This window comes from Chanodichthys erythropterus, chromosome 9 (assembly GCF_024489055.1).
Source record: "Chanodichthys erythropterus isolate Z2021 chromosome 9, ASM2448905v1, whole genome shotgun sequence".
In the NCBI taxonomy this organism is placed as follows: domain Eukaryota; kingdom Metazoa; phylum Chordata; class Actinopteri; order Cypriniformes; family Xenocyprididae; genus Chanodichthys; species Chanodichthys erythropterus.
Genome location: NC_090229.1, coordinates 30,114,731 through 30,136,550, shown reverse-complemented (window position 1 = coordinate 30,136,550; position 21,820 = coordinate 30,114,731). Strand labels below are relative to the sequence as shown.

At 36.4% G+C, this 21,820-nt stretch overlaps 1 protein-coding gene across 4 annotated transcripts in view; it reads left to right on the top strand.

Annotated features, from left to right (window-relative positions):
- pcsk5b (proprotein convertase subtilisin/kexin type 5b) overlaps nucleotides 1–21,820 on the top strand; it is a 77,579-nt gene that overhangs the window by 10,264 nt on the left and 45,495 nt on the right. For all 4 annotated transcript variants that reach the window (XM_067395277.1, XM_067395279.1, XM_067395278.1 and 1 more), the window contains exons 6-13: nucleotides 8,485–8,573; nucleotides 10,779–10,951; nucleotides 11,674–11,886; nucleotides 13,336–13,436; nucleotides 20,402–20,505; nucleotides 20,749–20,866; nucleotides 20,973–21,161; nucleotides 21,375–21,511. In XM_067395277.1, coding sequence (XP_067251378.1) covers nucleotides 8,485–8,573; nucleotides 10,779–10,951; nucleotides 11,674–11,886; nucleotides 13,336–13,436; nucleotides 20,402–20,505; nucleotides 20,749–20,866; nucleotides 20,973–21,161; nucleotides 21,375–21,511 — 1,124 coding nt within the window. The remainder of the gene's footprint in view (nucleotides 1–8,484; nucleotides 8,574–10,778; nucleotides 10,952–11,673; nucleotides 11,887–13,335; nucleotides 13,437–20,401; nucleotides 20,506–20,748; nucleotides 20,867–20,972; nucleotides 21,162–21,374; nucleotides 21,512–21,820) is intronic.

Sequence of the window (21,820 nt, the reverse complement as noted above, 5' to 3'; positions counted from 1 at the left end):
GAGAGATTTATAAAGAATGAAGTTGTGTTTATGCATTATACAGACTGCAAGTGATTAAAAATGAAAATAGTGACGGCTCTTGTCTCCGTGAATACAGTAAGAAACAATGGTAACTTTAACCACAATTAACAGTACATTAGCAACATGCTAACGAAACATTTATAAAGACAATTTACAAATATCACTAAAAATATCACGATATCATGGATCATATCAATTATTATTGCTCCATCTGCCATTTTTTTCGCTGTTTTTCTTGCTTGCTTACCTAGTCTGATGATTCAGCAGTGCACATCCAGACGTTCTGCCTTTGTCTAATGCTTGAACATGAGCTGGCATATGCAAATATTGGGGGCGTTATGTTGAGATTCGCCTGTTCTTCAGAGGTCTTTTAAACAAATGAGATTTACACAAGGAGGAAACAATGGAATTTTTAGACTCACTGTATGTCATTTCCATGTACTGATCTCTTGTTATTTAACTATGCCAAGATAAATTACATTTTTAATTCTAGGGCACCTTTAAAGAAATCAAATAGCTAGTCACGCCTGTTTCCCGAAAACTGTACTTTCTCAAATTTGTAGTTCAACCACATTGGTAAATGATGTCACGAAGGTGGTGCAGCAATAAGTTCTTTTAATTAATCCATTTGAGATTGAATTAATGAATTAATGTTTTTGCTAAAATTGCGGACATGGCATCTGAAGACTAATTCTCCTTTTTTCTCAGTTATTTTGCTTTATTTCCAGATTCAATCTTAGTCTGTTTCTTATATTCTAGACTAGAGCATGTACGTACATGCGCACTCTTCTAAAATGGCGCTTTAATTTTTGAAAAACTAAAATACGTAAATTAAATTTGATGCTTTTAGGAAACGCACCCCTGGGTATTTCAATCCTAAATGACAATAATTTACTCACCCATTCGAAATTTTTATGCCATTCTATCTTTCGTGGTACACAAAGAATACATTTTGAAGAATGTTCACTAAGCTCTTTTCTATATAATGAGACAAAAAAGCACCATAATAAAAGTTCTATAATGAATATTTATGACGTGCACACTATATTTCAAGGTGAATTTCTAAGAACGTGTCTGGGTAAGGTTTCACCATTATATCAAATGAAAGAAATTGTGTTTTGCGCAGTTATGTTAGTATTATTTATAGCTATATTATTATACTTTTTATTAATATTTGTATTCATATTTTTAAATTACATTTTAAGTTTTTTTTTTTTTTTTTTTTTTTTCTTTTAGTTTTTTTAATATTACGATTTAGGTTTAATTTTTTTCCCCACTTTGTTTTAGTTCACCATTCACCAATTCTCATTACCATAATGGAAAAATCGCATTGTTATTACTGTAATACAAAAACAGGTTGTTAATGGTTAAATATTTATCCCTGAGTCCACCCCCAAGTCTCTTTGTCCCTCCTTCAGTGTAAGTCAGTGTAAGGTTTTTCCCATTTTATTATCGTTTCAGGAAAGTGATACTGAGGTATAATTCATGTCTGTAGCTCAAGCAGTGTGGGATGAGTTATGTGCTGAAATGTAATACTTATCCCTAAGAATGTGCCATAGTAGTTATTCTTTACTATATCAGACACCACTAAATGCTGTATTACAGAAATGCTCCACAATCCCCCATCTGGAGGTCTCTGCTTGTGAGTGCACGTATGCATGAGCATTTTGCTGTCGTTAGCACAACTATACCTCCTCTTAATTTACACTTTCAGAAGCCCCCATTAGAAGTATTTCCGTGGCCCGAGGAAGAGGGGAGTGTTTGACGCGATCACTGCTTTCAGGAGGAAGTGTGTGGTGGAGACCTGAGAAGGGAGGTTTAGGTCTGCATGTATAGACACGCTGTATAGAATACCATCCACCTCCTGTAGGATCTTCTTCTGTCTCCGTGAGGATTCGAGCACACAAAGTTCAACAGTTCTCACCCAGACAGGAAGTACAGACTACATAGCTATATGGCAATTAACTCCTTTAAATGAGGCATATTCTACTTTTGTAGCATTGAATTTTTTCCTTGAAGTCTATTCATAACGTTTGTCTAACGTTTGTCTGTTTTATATGCCCCCTTATCATGAATTAAATAGTCCCTAGTTCAGTCATATAGATATTGGGACCCCAATGTGACTCCATGTCCAAATTGTTGAATTTTCCCCATTTCAATGGTCAAGAACCAAATGTAGGCAACTCCTTTAAACAGCTTATAGATATTGTTTTTAAAGAAGAATTTCTGAAGAACAAATAGCACTGAAACTAGAAATACATCTTATTTCCCTGTATCAAAACAATTGAATACAACACCTCTCTCTGAATGCCGAAAACAAAATTTAAATGTCTTTAATTCAAGAAGTGTTAAAGATATCTGAGGCCCCGTTTACACTAGTGTGTTTTTGTCACTTTTTTTAATTTCTTTAATGTCATTTTAGATTGTTGTTCTTATGAAACTTTTCTTTTGGAATCTTCATTTTTAAGGCCCTACATGGTTCAGTCTCATAGATATAAGGATGTCAATGTCGTAACGTGTAGTTAGGATGCTACGTATTTTAACTCTTGGTAGCTTCAGAGGCTGTTAAAATAAACAAAATCCCATCTTCCAAATTTCCCGAAAACTGATCCATATATAGATTATTAGAAATATATGTTTGAGAGCAAGTTAATGTGCCTCAACTTGACCATTTTCAGTGGATTTTTGGTACTCAGAGAGCTATGATTTATGCAATTCTTTTAATGAAGGGAAAAAAGATGGATTTCTTTCAACATTATTTATTCATCAGACTTTCCTCTTTAAATGCAGTAAGTATCAGCTATGTGCAAAGTGAACCACATTTGGTTTTCAATCATTGAAAATGGGTAAAATGGAACTGCTTTGAGATCCCCATATCTACGGAACTGAACTATATAGGGCCTTGGAAATGAAGATTTCAAAAAGAAAGTTTATTAAGAATGATAATCTAGAAGGATATTCAGTTATCTTGAATACTTTTAGAGTTACAGGTGTGCAAACTTAAAAAAAAAAAAAATTTTATGGCACTCAAATTAGGTATGTTCTATGCAGTTATGTTGATAGAAAAACATGAGATACATTTCTCGTTTCAACATTATTTGTTATTTAGATATTCCTCTTTGAAAGAAAAAAGTATCAGCTGTATGCAAAGTGACCCACATTTGTTTTTTGACCACTGAAAATGTGTACAATTTACCAATTTACTCATGGAGCCGCATTAAGATCTCCATATTTCTGGGATTGAACCATAGAGAGCCTTTAAAATGAAGATGCCAAAAGGAAAGTTTAAGAACTAGAATCTAAAAGGATATTAAAATAACTTTCAGGCAAGCAAGCCTGGGGCAAATAACAAAAGTGCTTTTTGCCATTTTTGAATTGTCGCCGTTGAACAAAGATTGCTAAAGTCAACAGATTTTCCTAAATGACCTACCAATCTTCGTGTAAAAATAAAATAATGATGCTGCCATCTTTCTAAAGTCATTTTTACACCCCTGTAATGTGGCTCCAAATCTCAGGTGAAAATGGTAATTTTAACCCCCCTCTACACAAAAGTGGATTACTCAGTTAATATACATCTATGGCATTTTATATTTTGGCTTTCATCGCTATTTATTTGTCTTTATACAGAAAAAATATTAACAATATAAAAAATTTGAAGTTTCTGCAATTTGGTTGATTTGACACTTAATGACCCAATAAGGGGTAATATGATTTGTATCTTATAAAAGCGTTTTTAAAATATATTTAAATTAACAACAACAAGTTAATAATAGAGGATAAGCTCAAAGAGTAAATAAAATGAGGGTCTATACTGTTATATATAACAGTATAGACAGTATATACTGAAAATATACTGTTCACATTGTATTTTTGGTTTATTCAGTTATTCAGTAAAGTCTCCCCTGTTGTTTGGCATCTATCCTACACAAGCTGTTGATCTTTTATGTGCTGGAATGTTTTGTGTTGGTTCCTCCGCTGATAGTTTGTGTAATGTGAGTCTTTATTTCCCTGCGGTGGGTTTTGACTGTGAGCTTCACAGCGGGAGGTCGTTCTGAGTGACGGTGGACTTTTGAGCTCCAAACTGAGCAGATGTATTGTAAATACTGCAAGTTCATATATCTGACAGATGAACATGGGCTTTGCACTAGACTTTCAGTGGAACTGCAGTTTATTGACCCAGTCTGACCTTTAAGCTGTATGTCAAATGTGCAGCTCTAGTGGAGTTTCCCTTGCGTGTATGTGGGTAGTTCAATGTGTGACTGTGGAAAGTGTATTTTCTTTATGCTTTATGGCTTTATGTATTATATATATTATATATATATTTTATGGTTGGCTGTTTTGTTCATTTTTGGTTTTTGTAGGAAACGTGTCTTGTGCGGTTCTGGAAATGCTGAAATGCTGGAATGTTCTGTTCAGGTGTGGTGTGTGAATCTGGTTTTCTCATTGACCTGTATTCTGCTAGCAGATGTGAGAGAGACCATTTAGGCCAAAGTAGGAGTGGGCGAAGATGAAAATCTTATTTCAATCTTCACATTTTATTTAATTATTTCATCTTTGTTATTAAAGGGTACATAACACACACAGTTTCTGTCAATCTCATGTTAATCTTGAGTAGAGTAGTATAGCATCCTTCATATCTCCGAAGAGTCTTTAGTTTTATCAGGTTTATAAAAGACAGATACACTGCACTGAGTCTTTCCGAAAACAGCCGAGCTCCTGAAGGCATGCCATGCGAAGCTAAAGAGTTACGAGCACACGCAGCTTTTGCGTATCGAAGCTATCAATGGTCAGCTAAACATATGTATTTAAACACACACAATACACCATTTCATTATCCCTGGATAACTTTGAATCACTATAATGAGTATAGCATATAGTGAATGATGAATAATGAATTTATGAATTCACTGAGTTTGTGTTTTTTACACTTAGGCACCTATTGCCAACAAAACAGACATTTGATGCAGTTTTACTCACCACCTGTGGTTCCGACTCATGACCAGGATCATCTGTGACTGTTCTGTCTTTCGGTTTCAAACGATCTGTAAATACAGCGTTTATTAAACCATAATCGCCGATTATGAGGGCTCGAGCAGCCATGGAAAACACAAGATATTCTCCATTCATTTCATGTCAGCTATTTCAAGTCAGCTATTGTCTTGGCAGAGTAACAGTGGCCTTGTCCCATCTACAGTTTACATATTTACTATCAGGAAAAAACCCTCTGATATGTTTAATTGGATTGTATATACTCCTCTGAGAAATTGGTTTTATCTTTTGATTCTCTTGAAAAGGTTTTTAGTCAAGTTAATCTAAATTTATTTTTAAGGAAAAATGTGTCTTGGTTTCTTTTTGAAATTGTATCTTTTGTAACTTAAAGGTGCCCTAGAACCAGTTTTTACAAGATGTAATATAAATCTAAGGTTTCCCCTGAATGTGTCTGTGAAGTTTCAGCTCAAAATACCCCATAGATTTTTTTTTTTTTTTTAACTATTTTTGGTGCATCATTAACTATTCACTGATTCAGGCTGCGGCCCCTTTAAATCGCGCGCTCCCTGCCCCACCCCCCCCCCCCCCCCCCCAGCTCTCGACTATAATACAGAGCATTTAAAGTTCACAGCTAATATAACCCTCAAATGGATCTTTACAAGATGTTCGTCATGCATACTGCATGCATGCGTTGGATCATGTGAGTATAGTATTTATTTGGATGTTTACATTTGATTCTGAACGAGTTTGATAGTGCTCCGTGGCTAACGGGCTAACATTACACACTGTTGGAAAGATTTATAAAGAATGAAGATGTTTATGAATTATACAGACTGCAAGTGTTTAATAATGAAAATAGTGACGGCTCTCTCGTCTCCGTGAGTACAGTAAGAAACGATTGTAACTTAAACCACGTTTAACAGTACATTAGCAACATGCTAACGAAACATTTAGAAAGACAATTCACAAATATCACTAAAAATATCATGTAATCATAAATCATGTCAGTTACTATTGCTCCATCTGCCATTTTTCGCTATTGTTCTTGCTTGCTTACCTGGTCTGATGATTCAACTGTGCACAGATCCAGACGTTACTGCCTGCCCTTGTCTAATGCCTTGAACATGGGCTGGCATATGCAAATATTGGGGGCGTACATATTAATGATCCCGACTGTTGCGTAACAGTCGGTCTTATGTTGAGATTCGCCTGTTTTTCGGAGGTCTTTTAAACAAATGAGATTTATATAAGAAGGAGGAAACAATGGCGTTTGAGACACACTGTATGTCATTTCCATGTACTGAACTCTTGTTATTCAACTATGCCAAGGTAAATTAAATTTTTGATTCGATGGCACCTTTAACTTATGGTTTTCACCATGAAAATAGCCAAAGATGCTGGCATGGCATTTAAAAAACAAACAATCTACATTTTTATGTAGATTTTGGGATACTGAATACACTGTGCTTAAAAAAAAATACTGCATAATAATCTTGCATATGTTTAATTGAAGTGAATGTATTTTTTTAATAGGTAAGAAGAGACACATATAGCAATAGAAAAATCTAATTCCTTGATTTACTTCAAAGACTTTTGCTCAGATTTCCCAGACATAAGGCATTTGCCTTAAGTTCATCAAAGCATTTTATCTGCATGTTCTAATAAATCGCTCTAAATTTGATATGTTTTATTACAACTAATAATAAAAGAGTCACCGTGGCTTTGACTATGACACTGTTTGTTCAAAAACTGTTTGAGAGATTCTTTTTTTTTTTCTGTAAATTATATTCTCTGAAACATAGCTAGTTTGAATAATCTTGTTAAGCAAGTTAGTTAAAGTTCGTTAAACTGTTGACATATAGCTAGCTACCTGGAATTTTTCCTATGGAAACATAAAATTTGGGTGAAATGTATAGAAGTTTTTTTTTTTGTTTTTTTTGCCAATAGCCTTTAGTTTATATTATAGTCATAAACCGTGATTTGCAACTTCCTATTGCAAGTCGAAGGCAGGTGGCGTTTATAACTTGGGGGGAGAGGAAATTTCATTCTAGAGAACTTTTATTGCTCATTCAAGCTACATTTTGTTTTGTGTGTTATAGATACTTTTAGGAGTACACTAGTGTATGGATGGTCTAAAATCCATAAAACACCCATTTTTACTTCATTGTGTTGTTTCATGTCTTTATACACTACCATTCTTTTTAAAATAAAGAAATGAATTGTTTTCTTCAGCAAGGAAGCATTAAATTAATCAAAAGTGACAGCAGAAACAAAAGATTTCTTTCAAATGAATGATGTTTCTTTCTAATCATAAAAGAATCATGAAAAAGAAATGTATCATGGTTTCCACAAACATTAAGCAGAAGAATTGTTTTCAATATTGATAATAATAAAAAATGTTTCTTGAGCACCAAGTCAGCATATTAGAATGATTTCTGAAGAATCATGTGACACTGAAGACTGGAATAATGATACTGAAAATTCAGCTTTAACATCATAGGAATAAATTACATTTTCAAATATATTAAAATAGAAAAGTTATTTTAAATTGTAAAAATATTTTATCAAATAAATGCACCCGTAATGAGCATAAGAGACAACTTTTCAAAAACATTAGAAATCTTACCGACCTCAAAACTGAATAGATTAGAGTAGGGTTGAAGAGAAGTGGTCATTCTTTGGGTATTTTATTACAGATTATTTCCTATTAAATGTCACACATGGCCTATCTCAGAATTAGATAATCATTGGAATAGTTTTAGTCTGGAGTCATTGAATTGGCATTAGGATCGAGCACACAGACCACCTGGGAATTCCTCTGGCCTTCTGACCTTTTGACCTTGTAAATGTTTATGGTTGCGATGGTGACCGAATCCTGGTCTCATCCCAGGATCTGGTGCTGCTGTGGATCTTTACAATCTTTGTTTCTTTTTCTTTTTCTTTTTCTTTTTTTAAATTGCTTAGATTGGAGACTGTGGTTACCATGGTAGCATGAGTTTTTCTATGCAGCTGTTCACTGCTGGAGGTTCCATAGCCGAATCTCTCTCTCTCCATCTGTCTGTCTTTGTCTTTAGTGGATGTTTTAGTGCATTTTTTTTTGCTCATGATTTGCTGATGATGTGTAATTTATGTGAGTTTAGTTTGGGTCAGGAATGTATCCACGTTGCGTCTGAAGCAGAGGAACCGCTCAAATGTTTTCCTTCAATATCTCAAATATTTAGCCACTGTGTTTTAGCTTTGCTGGCTGTGGAAGCACATGTTTAGTTTCAGCCCAGCTGTTTCACTCTCTCTCTCCCTCTTCGGTTTTCGGTCCACTTTTGCGTTCCTTCCGTAGTGAGTGTGTGTAATAGGTCAGCAACAGTGCCTGTGCTTGCGTAAGGGTCTCCAGTCATTGTTTATGCAGTTAGTGAATGTGTGTGTGTTTGTGTGTGAGTGTGTCAGTACTAACACTAAAATCTTATGTGTTCTATTCAGGCATGGCACGAGGTGTGCTGGTGAAGTAGCAGCATCCGCCAACAACTCTCACTGCACGGTGGGCATTGCTTACAACGCCAAAATTGGGGGTGAGTGTAGCTGATGGAGACCCAGTTTGATTTAGATCCTCTACTGTACCTGGGAATTCTGCCTTTTGTTCATTCTCACACAAAAGTGTGTACATGCAGTACCATGGAATAGTTAAATCAAATTAGTCAAATTAGTATGTGAATAGTTAGAGGATAAAGGGGTCGGATCCATGATCCATATGGACCAGGCCCCCTATTAGATTTTATAATAACAGAAGCTTAGAAATACCTGCTGCTATCTGTAGTAATAATAATAATAGTAACTTTATCTTCTATAGCGCCTTTAAAGGAGCTTCTCAAAAATACAAAATAAATCAACAATAGTACATTTGGTGTATTAAAACAACAAAAAATCAACAATGTTACCACAATCAACAATAAGCTAACTTAGGGTGCGTTCACACTTGTCATGTTTGGTTCGATTAAAACGAGCTCGGTAAGTGCAGTTCATTTGAATATATGTGAACGCTGCCATCCGAACCCTGGTGCGCACCAAACAAGCGGACCAAGACTGCTGAAAAGATGGGTCTCTGTCCGCTTCCAAATGAACTCTGGTGCTGTTCGAATGATATATGAACGCAACACGGACCAAAGACATGTAACCGAACCAAAAACAGGTAGACGAGACCCTAAAAAGGACAGAATGCTCACGCATGTCGGTTTTTCTCATCATAGACGCGAATTTTCTCATCACAGGCATCAGACGCGCGTCTCCACGCAGCAGATCATTTGTGTGTGTGACGGATGGATTCCCGCAGGTGTTTTTACTACTTTACACATTTTATAAGCTCTTCACGAGTTCCCAACTGGCCAAAATACCATCACATGCAGGCTACACACACACAACGCACGCATTTACCTCAGCACACAGCATTGTTTTTGATGTTCGGTAAGTTCCGCCTCAAAATAGGCAATACGTCATAAAATCCGACCAATCACGTTGTGAACGTATCCCTGTGCCTTTAGGTGCGGTATCTTTTGGTTCGGTGATAAAATTGCCAATCTGAACGCTAACCGGACCAGGACTAAATGTTTTTTTTTCTTCTTTGGTCTGGACCAAATGAACCAAACGAACCGAACTACAAGTGTGAACGCAAACTTAAAAAAATGTTTTTAAATGTATATTAAAAATTCCAAGAGACTGTGCTTCCTGATTTTAACTGTAAGCAACTATAGAAAAAGCTCTGTCACCCATGGAACATAACTGTGTTTGATGGACAACCAAAATACCATGCTGAGACTTTGTTCAGGAATATATGGAGTTAAAAGCTGAGAGCCAGTCTGTGAAGTACTATGTATGTGAGCAGTAACCCCAACTTTAAAATCAACTCTGAATTTAACTGAAAAATGCAAGTAATATGATCTCTTGTGTTTGTCCTAGTTAAAATTTTAGCTGCAGAATAAAAACAAATAAATTTATTAACTTTTCTGCAAGTGAAAAGGATAGCATGGGACACAATATCTCTAAGATAAAAACAGTGTTAATTTTGGCAGCAAATTTTGTTTTAGTCATAGTCTTTTGACTAAAATGCCATTTAGTTTAGTCATATTTTAGTCGGAAATTGTTTTAGTTTTAGTCTAGTTTTAGTCGACTAAATATCATAAGATTTTAGTTGACTAAATCTAATTTAGATTTAGTAGATTTAGTCAACTAAAATCTAATTTAGTTATACTGTAATGCATTAAGCATTTCTCTAACACACCGATTCAATACACTGATATACGTCTGATATACTCTCTCTCAACTGTTTATGTTCACCTAATTATTTATTTGTTTTCTTGCTGATCTGAACCCTGCGTTTTGTGATTTGTTGAACCACTATGCAGTGACTAAAATGTTAAATTAAATGAATTCTCTTATATTTATCTTATAACTTCTCTTGAATCTATAAAAATGATAATATTGTGAAATATTACAATTTAAAATTATTTATTTCTGTGGAATTTCACCAGCCATTATGCCGGTCAGTCACGTGATCCTTCAGAAATCATTCTAATATGCTGATTTGGTGCTCAAGTTCCATTACTTCTTATAATATACTGATATATATTAATTTTATGATACTTTTTTTTTTTTTTCATGCTGCTTTAATGAATAGAAAGTTCAAAAGAACTGTCACTTTTGAGCAATTTAACTCTCATTTCTGAGAAAAAGTATTAATGATCTTCAGTTTGTATAAGATTTTTTTTCGGCTTGTCCTGCAGGTGTCCGCATGTTGGACGGAGATGTGACAGACATGGTAGAGGCCAAATCACTGAGTCTACACCCTCAACACATAGATATTTACAGTGCCAGCTGGGGACCAGATGATGATGGCAAAACCGTGGATGGGCCCGCTTCCCTCGCCAGACAGGCATTTGAAAACGGCATCAGACTGGTAAAAACAATCTCTGCATGTACATAAAGTTCACTTGTATTTTTCAAGTTCATGTGAAAAGTGTTTTCCTGCAAGTAAAAATGTCCTTTTCCATTTGATGTGGAGTTCATAAATCAGGAAGTGTAATTTTCAGGTCATCAGTCACGTCTCTTCAGCAGTCTGGCCCACCTAGGGTGTTTTCCTTTCCTTCTCACACCCTACCACCTGCTATGGCAATGAACTTTAGAACGTGATTTTAGTTTATCTTCCCTGAGTCATGAGTCGCAGTCAGTAATTGGCATGTCTCCTGTGCCAAAGGTGTGTTTGGAGTGGTTTAGGCATGTTTCAGGTATGTGAGACTTATAGACATCCTCTCATCAGACAGGGCTGGAGGATATTAATGCCTGAAGATTTTATCGTCCTGATGCTAATAGTTCTTGCTTTTGAAGTGTATTTAGTAGGGCCACCAGTTCATTAAAAAAAATTCTTTCTTTCTTTGTAGATTTATTTATTTGTTTGGAAATTAGATGAATTCTCATTACCGAAATGCACCTGGATGATGTTTGTAAATCCCATTATCTGATTTTTTTTTTTTTTTTTTTTTAATCACCATTGTTCCCCTTTGAGTGTAAAGCCCAGATTGCTCCTGGGGAATATTCATGTAATAAGTCTACTGTAAATAGTCTTTTTAAAATATCATCTATTATACATTTACACAAAATATGTTCACTTATGTTTCACAGGGCAGGAAGGGACGGGGCTCAATCTTTGTTTGGGCATCAGGAAATGGTGGTCGGAGTCGTGATCACTGTTCATGTGACGGCTATACCAACAGCATCTACACAATATCCATCAGCAGCACTGCAGAGAGTGGCCGCAAGCCCTGGTATCTGGAAGAGTGTTCCTCAACCCTCACCACCACCTACAGTAGTGGAGAAAATTACGACCGCAAAATCGTAAGTTACTAATATAATGCGTAAAACTGCAACTAGATCTTATGCACTGAGTAGACCTGCTGCTGGATTTAGCTTTTAAAGTCACCATGTTTCTAGTTTAATAGAGTTGAACCGCATCCTAACCAGGGAGAATTGTGTTGTGAAGACAACAAAGACTTTTGGTCAATGCAGATTTCTTTTCACAGGCTTCTATGTTCTGATTTGTTAAAGCTGCCTGCCAATAATTCTGACTATGACTGTACATCTAATGCATTTTCATGTATTTCTTTGGCTATGCATGTGTGTTTGATCTGCTTTGTTGGTCACTGTGTCATGAGAGCATCCTGGTGTTAACCGCTGTGGTTTACACAGCCCACACGCACTTTTACACACTCCTCTGAGAGTTACAGACCGACAGTTCTTCCTTGTCTCTCAGCTTGTCTCAGAGTGACGTGTGAAATTCCACATTGACTTTCAAACTCCTTTCGCAATACATGTTTACTTTGAGGCCCAGTGTTACAGATATTAGCACTTCTCTTTGTTGTCTTCTGCAGGTTTCAGGTAATTCGGCTGATATTTTAATTCGCAGAATCTCAGTTTTCTCAACTTTGTCCATTTAATAGATTATGCTTGTCCATAATCAGTCACTTATGTTTTCAGAGAGGGCCCTTTAAACCCATCCTAATATAATTAATATCATAAATCATCTTAAGACTTCTGATTTAATCTATCTTAAACAAAATAAATAGACAAAAACCGCCCAATTAGACAGTATGGCTGGTTGTTTTACAAGTCAACACTATTTTTTGTGAACCTGATATTTAGAGCAGAAAAAAATCTGAAATCCATCACACAGATGTCCCACAGCTGAAATTTGAATCTCATTTAGTTGATCCAAATGGCCTCAAACTAAACTCTTAAATATATTTCAAAGATTTTATTACACAAATCTCACAAACTTCAAACTGATGCCGACACACTGAGTAGATCCAGTCCATGCTGCTGAATCACAAATGCCTAAAAGTGATGGTAATTTACTTTAATTGTAGCACAATGGCACATTTATAGCACATTTTATCGTCAGTAAGTGCTGCAGTATGTTGAAATGCATTTGACAGATAAAAATTAGCTTTACCAGAATTTTTTAAGTTAAGTGCATTGTCATTGGAGCAGCAGATTTGATTTGAAATGCAAGTGATACAAAAATGTACAATATCATTAAAGTTAACTAAAACTAAATCCAATTAACAAAATGCAAAAAAAATGCATCAAACCTAGAACACACTTGTAATAAGCAAAGCTGTATATTGCATACTTGAAGTGTAGACCATGTTGTTTATTGTAGCAGGAGCAGTCAAGTATAGTTACTTCATGTGTCATAAAGTGTACATGTTAACTTTATTCACAACTTAAACAAATGTTAACACAATACACAAGAATAATTAGTATTTTTTTTGTCTCTCCTGTTAGATCACAACAGATCTGAGGCAGCGCTGCACAGACAGTCACACTGGAACATCAGCATCGGCCCCGATGGCAGCAGGGATCATTGCTCTTGCTCTGGAAGCAAAGTAAGACGCTAACTCCTCACCAAACCCTACTGTATGCTCTCATTTCTCTAACAGCTGTTTAGTTAGAAAAGGTCTGATATTCTCTCCAGGCCACATCAGTGGGATTAGTATCTTAACCACTAGTCACAAAGGAGTCATACTATACACTCCACTTAACCTTATCCAGTTATCCGGTTTCACCCTTTCACTGACCCTCTGAATTTAAAGGGATAGTTCACCTGAAAATGAAAATGATCCCATAATTTACTCACCCTCAAGCCATCCTAGGTGTATATGACTTTATTCTTTCAGCCAAACACAATCAGAGTTATATTAAAAAATATCCTGGCTCTTCTAAGGTTTATAGTGGGAGTGAATGTTGGCTTTTCTTTTTTCTTTTTTTTTTTTACTTTTTTTACTTTTTTCAACCTAAAAGTAATCCATATGGCTCTGGGGGTTAATAAAGGCCTTCTGAAGTGAAGCGATGGGTTTTTGTAGGAAAAATAACTTTATAAACTTTATAAACCGTTATCACTAGCTTCCGGTAACGGATGCCTCTCGCGGTTCAAACAAACAGGGCTGGGCTACAAACTCAAGCTCAATCTGACATTTCTCTTTGAAAATTCTCATTTTAGACTTCTACTTTGGAGAGGATAGAGAAAAACAAAACCCCGGTAACACTCATAATTATTACATTGTGGTGGCTTTCAACTTGTAAATGCAATCTTTCTTACTACAATCTTTGACATTACTTAAACACAACAAGTGTCTATTCGGATAATCTACAAAAAGTAAACATGTCAACCATTACAATAAAGACTTCAGTTACCCAGTAATCCAAAGTTATTCACTCAAACTTTATTTTTGGTTTCATTTCAGTTTTCAGCTATATGATAACTTGAAATTTGGTGTTTCAGCACTTTAGCGATGCACCGAAATTAATTTGCAAAACACCAGTGTTCATGGCTGTGACATCAGCCTTCTTTGTCCTGTTGTTTAGCTGAAATTAAAGGCTGGCTCTCGGCTAACTTTCTTAAGCTTAATAGTAATAAAACCGAGGTCCTACTTGTAGGGACAAAATCCACTTTGACAAAATCTAACTGTATTTCTGTGGATATCGATCAACATCTCATTTATTTAAGAGTTTGGGTGTTATTCTGGATGGCACACTTTCATTTGAAGCCCATATTAATAATGTGACACGTACTGCATACTTTAATCTGCGTAATATTAATCGTCTTCGTCCCTCCCTTTCAATGAACAATACTGCAATTCTCATCCACGCACCGGTTACTTCACGTATTGATTACTTCAACATTCTTCTTACTGGTCTTCTATTCCAAACTTCTCTATAAACTTCAGTTGGTTCAGAACTCTGCGGATCGTGTTCTTACTAGAACCCCTTCTACCATGCACATTTCACCAACTCTCCAGTGACTTCACTGGCTACCAGTGAAATATCGAATTGACTTTAAAATCCTGTTTCTCACATTCAAGGCACTTGACAGTCTCGCTCCTCCATATCTTACTGATCTTCTTCATATTTACACCCCTTCACGCACTCTAAGATCCTCACTCACAATCTCTCTGGTCTTACCACGTATACGCTTAACTACCATGGGAGCTAGAACTTTTAGCCATGCTGACCCTCGCCTATGAAACGCTCTCCCTCTCGATATCCGAAATATTTGACAGTCTGCATACTTTTAAATCCCATCTTAAGACCTACCTTTTTACACAGGCTTTTTTATGATTTACTACTTATTCTACTGTCTCTATGATGCATGTGTGTTTTAAGTTGTGTTGATATGCAATGTGTATATATATATATATTGTTATTGCTTGTTTATCTGTAAGGTGACCTTGGGTGTTTTGAAAGGCGGCATTAAATAAAATGCATTATTATTACTATGACACATGGCTAAATCACCAGTTTTTGCTGCTCAATTTCCATAACTGTTCTGGTGGACTGGAGAGGGAGCTTTGTGTTGTCAATGATAGAGCATGTTTCCGTAGAACATCAATCCCTGATTTCAAAAGAGCAAGGGAAATCCTGGCCATTTAAAATGGTTGGATTCTCAACACCGTGTAGCGAACGGCATGCTTTCCGTAAGTTTCAACCGTGTCTGATTTCACATAGGAAATTGAGGAAAACCTCAACATATGGCTGCCATGTGACCGTATATTCCCAGCGCAATGGAGTTAGATTGTTTTAATATTTTGGGGGGATATTCGGGAACACATGGCATTCATATGTCTTTGGTTTGATGTTTGATCCCACTGTGTATGGTGAATTATCTGAGCGAATGCTTCAACCTTAAAGCCAGCCAATGAGACTTTTTGAACTACAGCTGAAAATTGTGGCCAGTGCAATTATGACTCGTGCAAAACGTTTTGAGCATTTTAGATTTAAGGGTGCTTTCACACTAGCACATTTGGAGCATACCTAGGTTCGTTTGACATCAGAGTTTGGTTCTTTTGGATGATGTGAACGTTGTTTTCCGAACTCAGGTGCGCACCGGTGAACTGTACTAGAGTCCGCTATAAAAAAGTGGTCGTGTGAGCTCTGATATAAAAGCAATCGTCCTAAATCATGTAAGTGAACTGCTATTGATAAATGTTCGCTCGTTTGTATGTGTGTGGTTGTGTGTGTGCTCGCACGTGTGTTAGGGGTGGGGCAATATGTTCAAATTCTTATTTCACAATAGGAGAAATTTTATTTTGCGATTATAGTTATTTTATTTTATCTAATTTTTGTTATTAAAAATAAGAAAAAATAAGCAAATTACAAACAAAAGGATAAATACAATAAAACAAAAATATAAATTAAACCCTAGAACCAGTTTTTACAAGTAATATAAGTCTAAGGTGTCCCTTGAATGTGTCTGTGAAGTTTCAGCTCAAAATACCCCATAGATTTTTAAACTGCCTATTTTGAAGCATCATTTAAAGGTACAATTTGTGATATTTTTTTCCGCTAGAGGTCGCTAGAAGCCTATTCAAAACAAAGGCCTAGTTTGATGACGTAAAGTTTTAGAGTGGAAACTTGGGACATGTAGTCTACATCTCAACGGACAGTGCAAAAGAATAGGGATTGGAGTCTGGAAGAACTCATGTTCGTGGATGCGATTATTAACATTATTGTAGTATGAAGCAGAGTGTTGCGGGAGCTGAACGAGGAGCTGGAGCGATCGATCAACACACGCCTCACGAGCAGCGGGACTTTTATTATGACACAGTCGCCGGCGCCGCTTCCGCTTTTCCGGTCATGAGTTTACGGGAGCTGTCCTTGTCGACAGAACCAGCGGCAGATGGTAAACAGTAATTTATGGAGTCAAATTAATGCCTTAAAGTTTTGCACAAAAATAAAGTTTTGCAAAACAAAAAAAAGAATTGAGCAATACAAAATGTTTTGCAAACAAAAATAAAGAATTGCAAAGGAAAAATAAAGTATTGAGCAGAAAAAAATAAGTTTTGCAAGCAAAAATAATAAATTGCAAAATAAAATAACGTAGTGCAAAAATAAAAATATAATCAATTACAAAAATCAATGACAGCTGTAATCCTATTTTATCTTTGCCACATATTTTTCATGCTCAAACCTACTAAATCATTTGCAACGCTCATTTTATTCTGCGTTTCAGTCAAGCGTGCGCTCACGATACCGGTTTTCTTTTGCGCTGCACTGTTCTGTGCGGATCTCTTTATGGCACTGGTTTGACGTGGGGGTGGAGTCAAGAAACGGGGGCACGCCCCCGCGAAACACGTCATCGACAGGAGACGCAGATCGCAACAGAACAGATCAAGCATAGAGACAGAGCGCATTTATTATAATCTGAAAACCATGCCCACCGGGGGAAAAACAATCCAACCGTCTCCATTGACTTTGTAATGCATGAGGCTGCCTCCTTGTCTTTTCTGACTCATTACAAAAAACAGAACAATGCCTAAAAGCTGCTGTGTGACAAGGTGTACAGCTAACAAGCTAAAAAACCCAGAAATAAGTTTTTATAAGCTGTCGACCCCAAAAAACGAATGTTTAAGGACACAAAAGTGGATACAGGCAGTGAGACAGAGCACAACAGGTCATATTACTATAAGAAATGCATTGGAGGGGGTCGTAATTTGCGACAACATATGCTAAACAAACCAACAAAAACAAACCATTCATTATTTTTCACCATGTCAAAGAATTATTTCACCTGTCGCTGATTACGTTCCCCTCCAATGCATTTCGCGGGGGCGTGCCCCCGTTTCTTGACTCCACCCCCACGTCAAACCAGTGCCATAAAGAGATCCGCACAGAACAGTGCAGCGCAAAAGAAAACCGGTATCGTGAGCGCACGCTTGACTGAAACGCAGAATAAAATGAGCGTTGCAAATGATTTAGTAGGTTTGAGCATGAAAAATATGTGGCAAAGATAAAATAGGACTATTTGCACTACTTTATTTTATTTTGCAATTTATTATTTTTGTTTGCAAAACTTATTTTTTTCTGCTCAATACTTTATTTTTCCTTTGCAATTCTTTATTTTTGTTTGCAAAACATTTTTTTATTGCTCAATTCTTTTTTGTGTTTTTCAAAACTATATTTTTGTGCAAAACTTTAAGGCATTATTTTGACTCCATAGTAATTATGTTCCATAAATAATTAACACAATCCACCATAAAACGTGCAAGAAGTAAATAAGGAACTGCTTGAAGCAAGCTAGTGGTTTGCTGGACGCTAGACACTACTTCCGCATTTGTCCACGGCACTGTTGTCATGTGGTTTCTATTTCAGTAAAGGCGGTAACAAAGTTAACTGCGTCATTGACAGGCGACTGCACTGCCCCGTGTCACTGTTTAGAATGGGAATTTTCTCATGATTTACAAGTAGTTGAAAACATTAGAGATATTGTTAGTAATCAGCTGGACAAAATATATAACATTAGCCTAGTGGTTTTTGGATATTTTACTGCAAAAATTTTACAAATTGTACCTTTAAATATGCATCGATTAAGCGGCATGGCCCCTTTAAATCCTCACGCTCCCTGCCTCCCTCGGAGCTCTCAACAATACAGTGCATTTACAAAGTTCACACAGCTAATATAACCCTCAAATGGCTCTTTACCAAATGTTCGTCATGCATACTGCATGCATGCATTGAATCATGTGAGTATAGTATTTATTCGGATGTTTACATTTGATTCTGAATTAGTTTGATAGTGCTCCGTGGCTAAAGTTAACATTACACACTGTTGAAGAGATTTATAAAGAATGAAGGTGTGTTTGATGTGATGAATTATACAGACTACAAGTGTATAAAAATGAAAATGGCAACGGCTCTTGTCTCCGTGAATACAGTAAGAAACAATGGTAACTTTAACCACATTTAACAGTACATTAGCAACATGCTAACGAAACATTTAGAAAGACAATTTACAAATATCACTAAAAATATCATGTTATCATGGATCATGTCAGTTATTATTGCTCCATTTGCCATTTTTCGCTATTCTTGCTTGCTTACCTAATCTGATGATTCAGCTGTGCACATCCAGATGTTAATACTGGCTTGTATAATGCCTTGACTATGGGCTGGCATATGCAAATATTGGGGGCGTACATATTAATGATCCCGACTGTTACGTAACAGTTGGTGTTATGTTGAGATTCGCCTGTTCTTCGGAGGTCTTTTAAACAAATGAGATTTATATAAGAAGGAGGAAACAATGTTGTTTGAGACTCACTGTATGTCATTTCCATGTACTGAACTCTTGTTATTCAACTATGCCAAGGTATATTCAATTTTTCATTCGATGGCACCTTTAAGTTTTTCAGGTATAATAGGTTTATTTAACGTAGTTGGAATTAGTACAGAAATGTAATAATCAGATGGAAAAATAAAATATTGCATAGTCTTCACTGTATGAATTAAATGTACATTTATTTTTATTTGATTCACATTAATGACACAGAGCAGCAGGTATATTAGGCTGCTGTCACTTTAAGACCAAATGCACGGATCCATTTTACTGATACACATCCTGGTTTACACCCAACTGTTTACTTTTACTTGAAACATAAGCGGCTGTATTTACATGAATACTCCACACGATGGCCATTTTGACACAATTGCATGTGTGTTCGACCATTCAAGCACAGTAAGACGTGAAAGAGAACTGAATTCAGGATCGCATGCTGAGATGTGCGGCTTTCTGTACACATGCACCGCATTGAGTTGTTTTTAATATCACTTTTTAATATCGAGCACATCCAAAATTCCAAATTCGCGATCGCCTTCTGAGAGAGGCAGCTTTCTGTGTGTGTACTTTGGCAGTGTGCCAGTCATTCCTTTTCAGGGAATATTGCACTTAAAACTATTTTTAAAATCAAGCACGTCTCTCACTTTATATTCTCATGCATTTCATCACTCTAAAGTGTCAGTAGTGCTATATCTTTACATACTGTGATATATACGATATAGCAAAATCTCTAATGATAGACATTTTATACTGTGGTAACAAAATATATCATCATACCCCCCAGCCCTAGTGTGTATGTCTGTGTATGCTTACTCACCTAGGCAAGCGACACTGAAATTAGAGAGATAATTTCTGCTTGCCTCCACACAAACTGATTTGAGCGAAGAGCACGCTTTTTTTCTTCTTTTTTTTAAAAAACATTTTTAGTACTTTTGCAGCAGATAGACACAAGTAGCTTTCTGTATTTATACTTGAAACAAAACCAAAAGTTGGAAAACAACAACAACAACAAAAGTGATTCGGAAAACAATTGTGGCGTCTTCTCTTTTATAGCCATTACCTAGAAATATGGGCACTGTACACAGCTGCAGCTTGATGACGCAAGTGTACCGTGGTCCGGACCCAAATAATAAAATGTGAACAGCAACCAGTGGGGGAAGGAAAGGGGAGAGCAATCGAACTCTGGCTATGACCAAGCAATTTGATAAGCTATGACTGATTTTTGACTCTCTGTTGCAGTCCTTTCCTGACGTGGCGAGATGTACAACACATTATAGTGAAGACGTCTCGTGCTGGCCATCTCAGCGCTCCTGATTGGAAAACCAATGCAGCTGGTTATAATGGTAACAGCTTTTTTCATTTCTTTAAGCTGCCCTGTGTTGTTTTAACCACCAGATAGGTAGTGACACTTCTGAGTACTCTCAGTTTTCTGGGTTTTCCAGACTATGCTGAACAATACATTTTCCCCTTTTACAACAGTAATCTGCATCATGATTGATGGTAATTTTGGTCTTCATAACAACTCTAAATCTGTGTACATATTGTTATTTTTTTGTTGAACAGTTAAGTTGTACATATTCTTACAGTCAGTCACCTGTATGGCTTTGGGCTGATGGATGCAGAGGCCATGGTGAAAGAGGCAGAACGCTGGAAACAGGTTCCCTCACAGCATATCTGTGTGGAAAATGCTGATAAACAAATCAGGTATCCATAATGCAACAGCAACAATGCAACATGAGACAGTAGGCCACATTGATAACGTTATATAAGTAATAATAAAGGCTCAAATAAAACAATTTCCTTCCTGTAGAACCATCCGTCCAGAGCATGTTGTTCGTTCCGTGTACAAGGCAACAGGCTGCACGGATAATGCAAACCATCATGTTATTTATCTGGAGCATGTGGTTGTACGTATAACAATTACACACCCGCGACGAGGAGACCTGTCAATCAACCTAACCTCACCATCAGGGACAAAGTCACAGCTGCTCGCCAACAGGTACAATATAAAGACTATCTTGAGTGCGTGGGTATATTGATCAAGAATGAATGTATAATGTGGTTCATTCTTGCTCTAGTGAAGGGTATTTTCTCTGGTAATTTTCTGGTGAAGAATTCCCAGTTTCCACTGAATAGGTCTAATATTTTTTGTCCATTATTTTATTAAGTGCATTTTGTGCTGTGATGTAGCATCTTTTTATTGTTATTGCAGGCTGTTTGATCACTCAATGGAGGGCTTTAAGAACTGGGAATTCATGACTACTCACTGCTGGGGCGAGAAAGCTGCTGGAGACTGGATACTAGAGATCTACGACTCTCCTTCCCAACTCAGGAGCCAGAAAGCACCAGGTAGTTTCTCCATACAAAACACACTTTTTATATATATATATATATATATATATATATATATATATATTATATATTGCTTGTTTACATTTTAGACAGACAAGTTGCGAGAGTTTAGAAAGTCAAGTTGTGATGCTGAACAGGATCACATGGAGATAAACCAACCGCGTTGAGATTAATGCATATGCCTACTACAGTACACGGATCCATTCAGAATTACTAAACACACAGCAACATACACATGATAGATAAAAACATTATTCTGAATCTGTCTGGAAACAACATGAATGTATTGAAATGTGCCTGTGCATA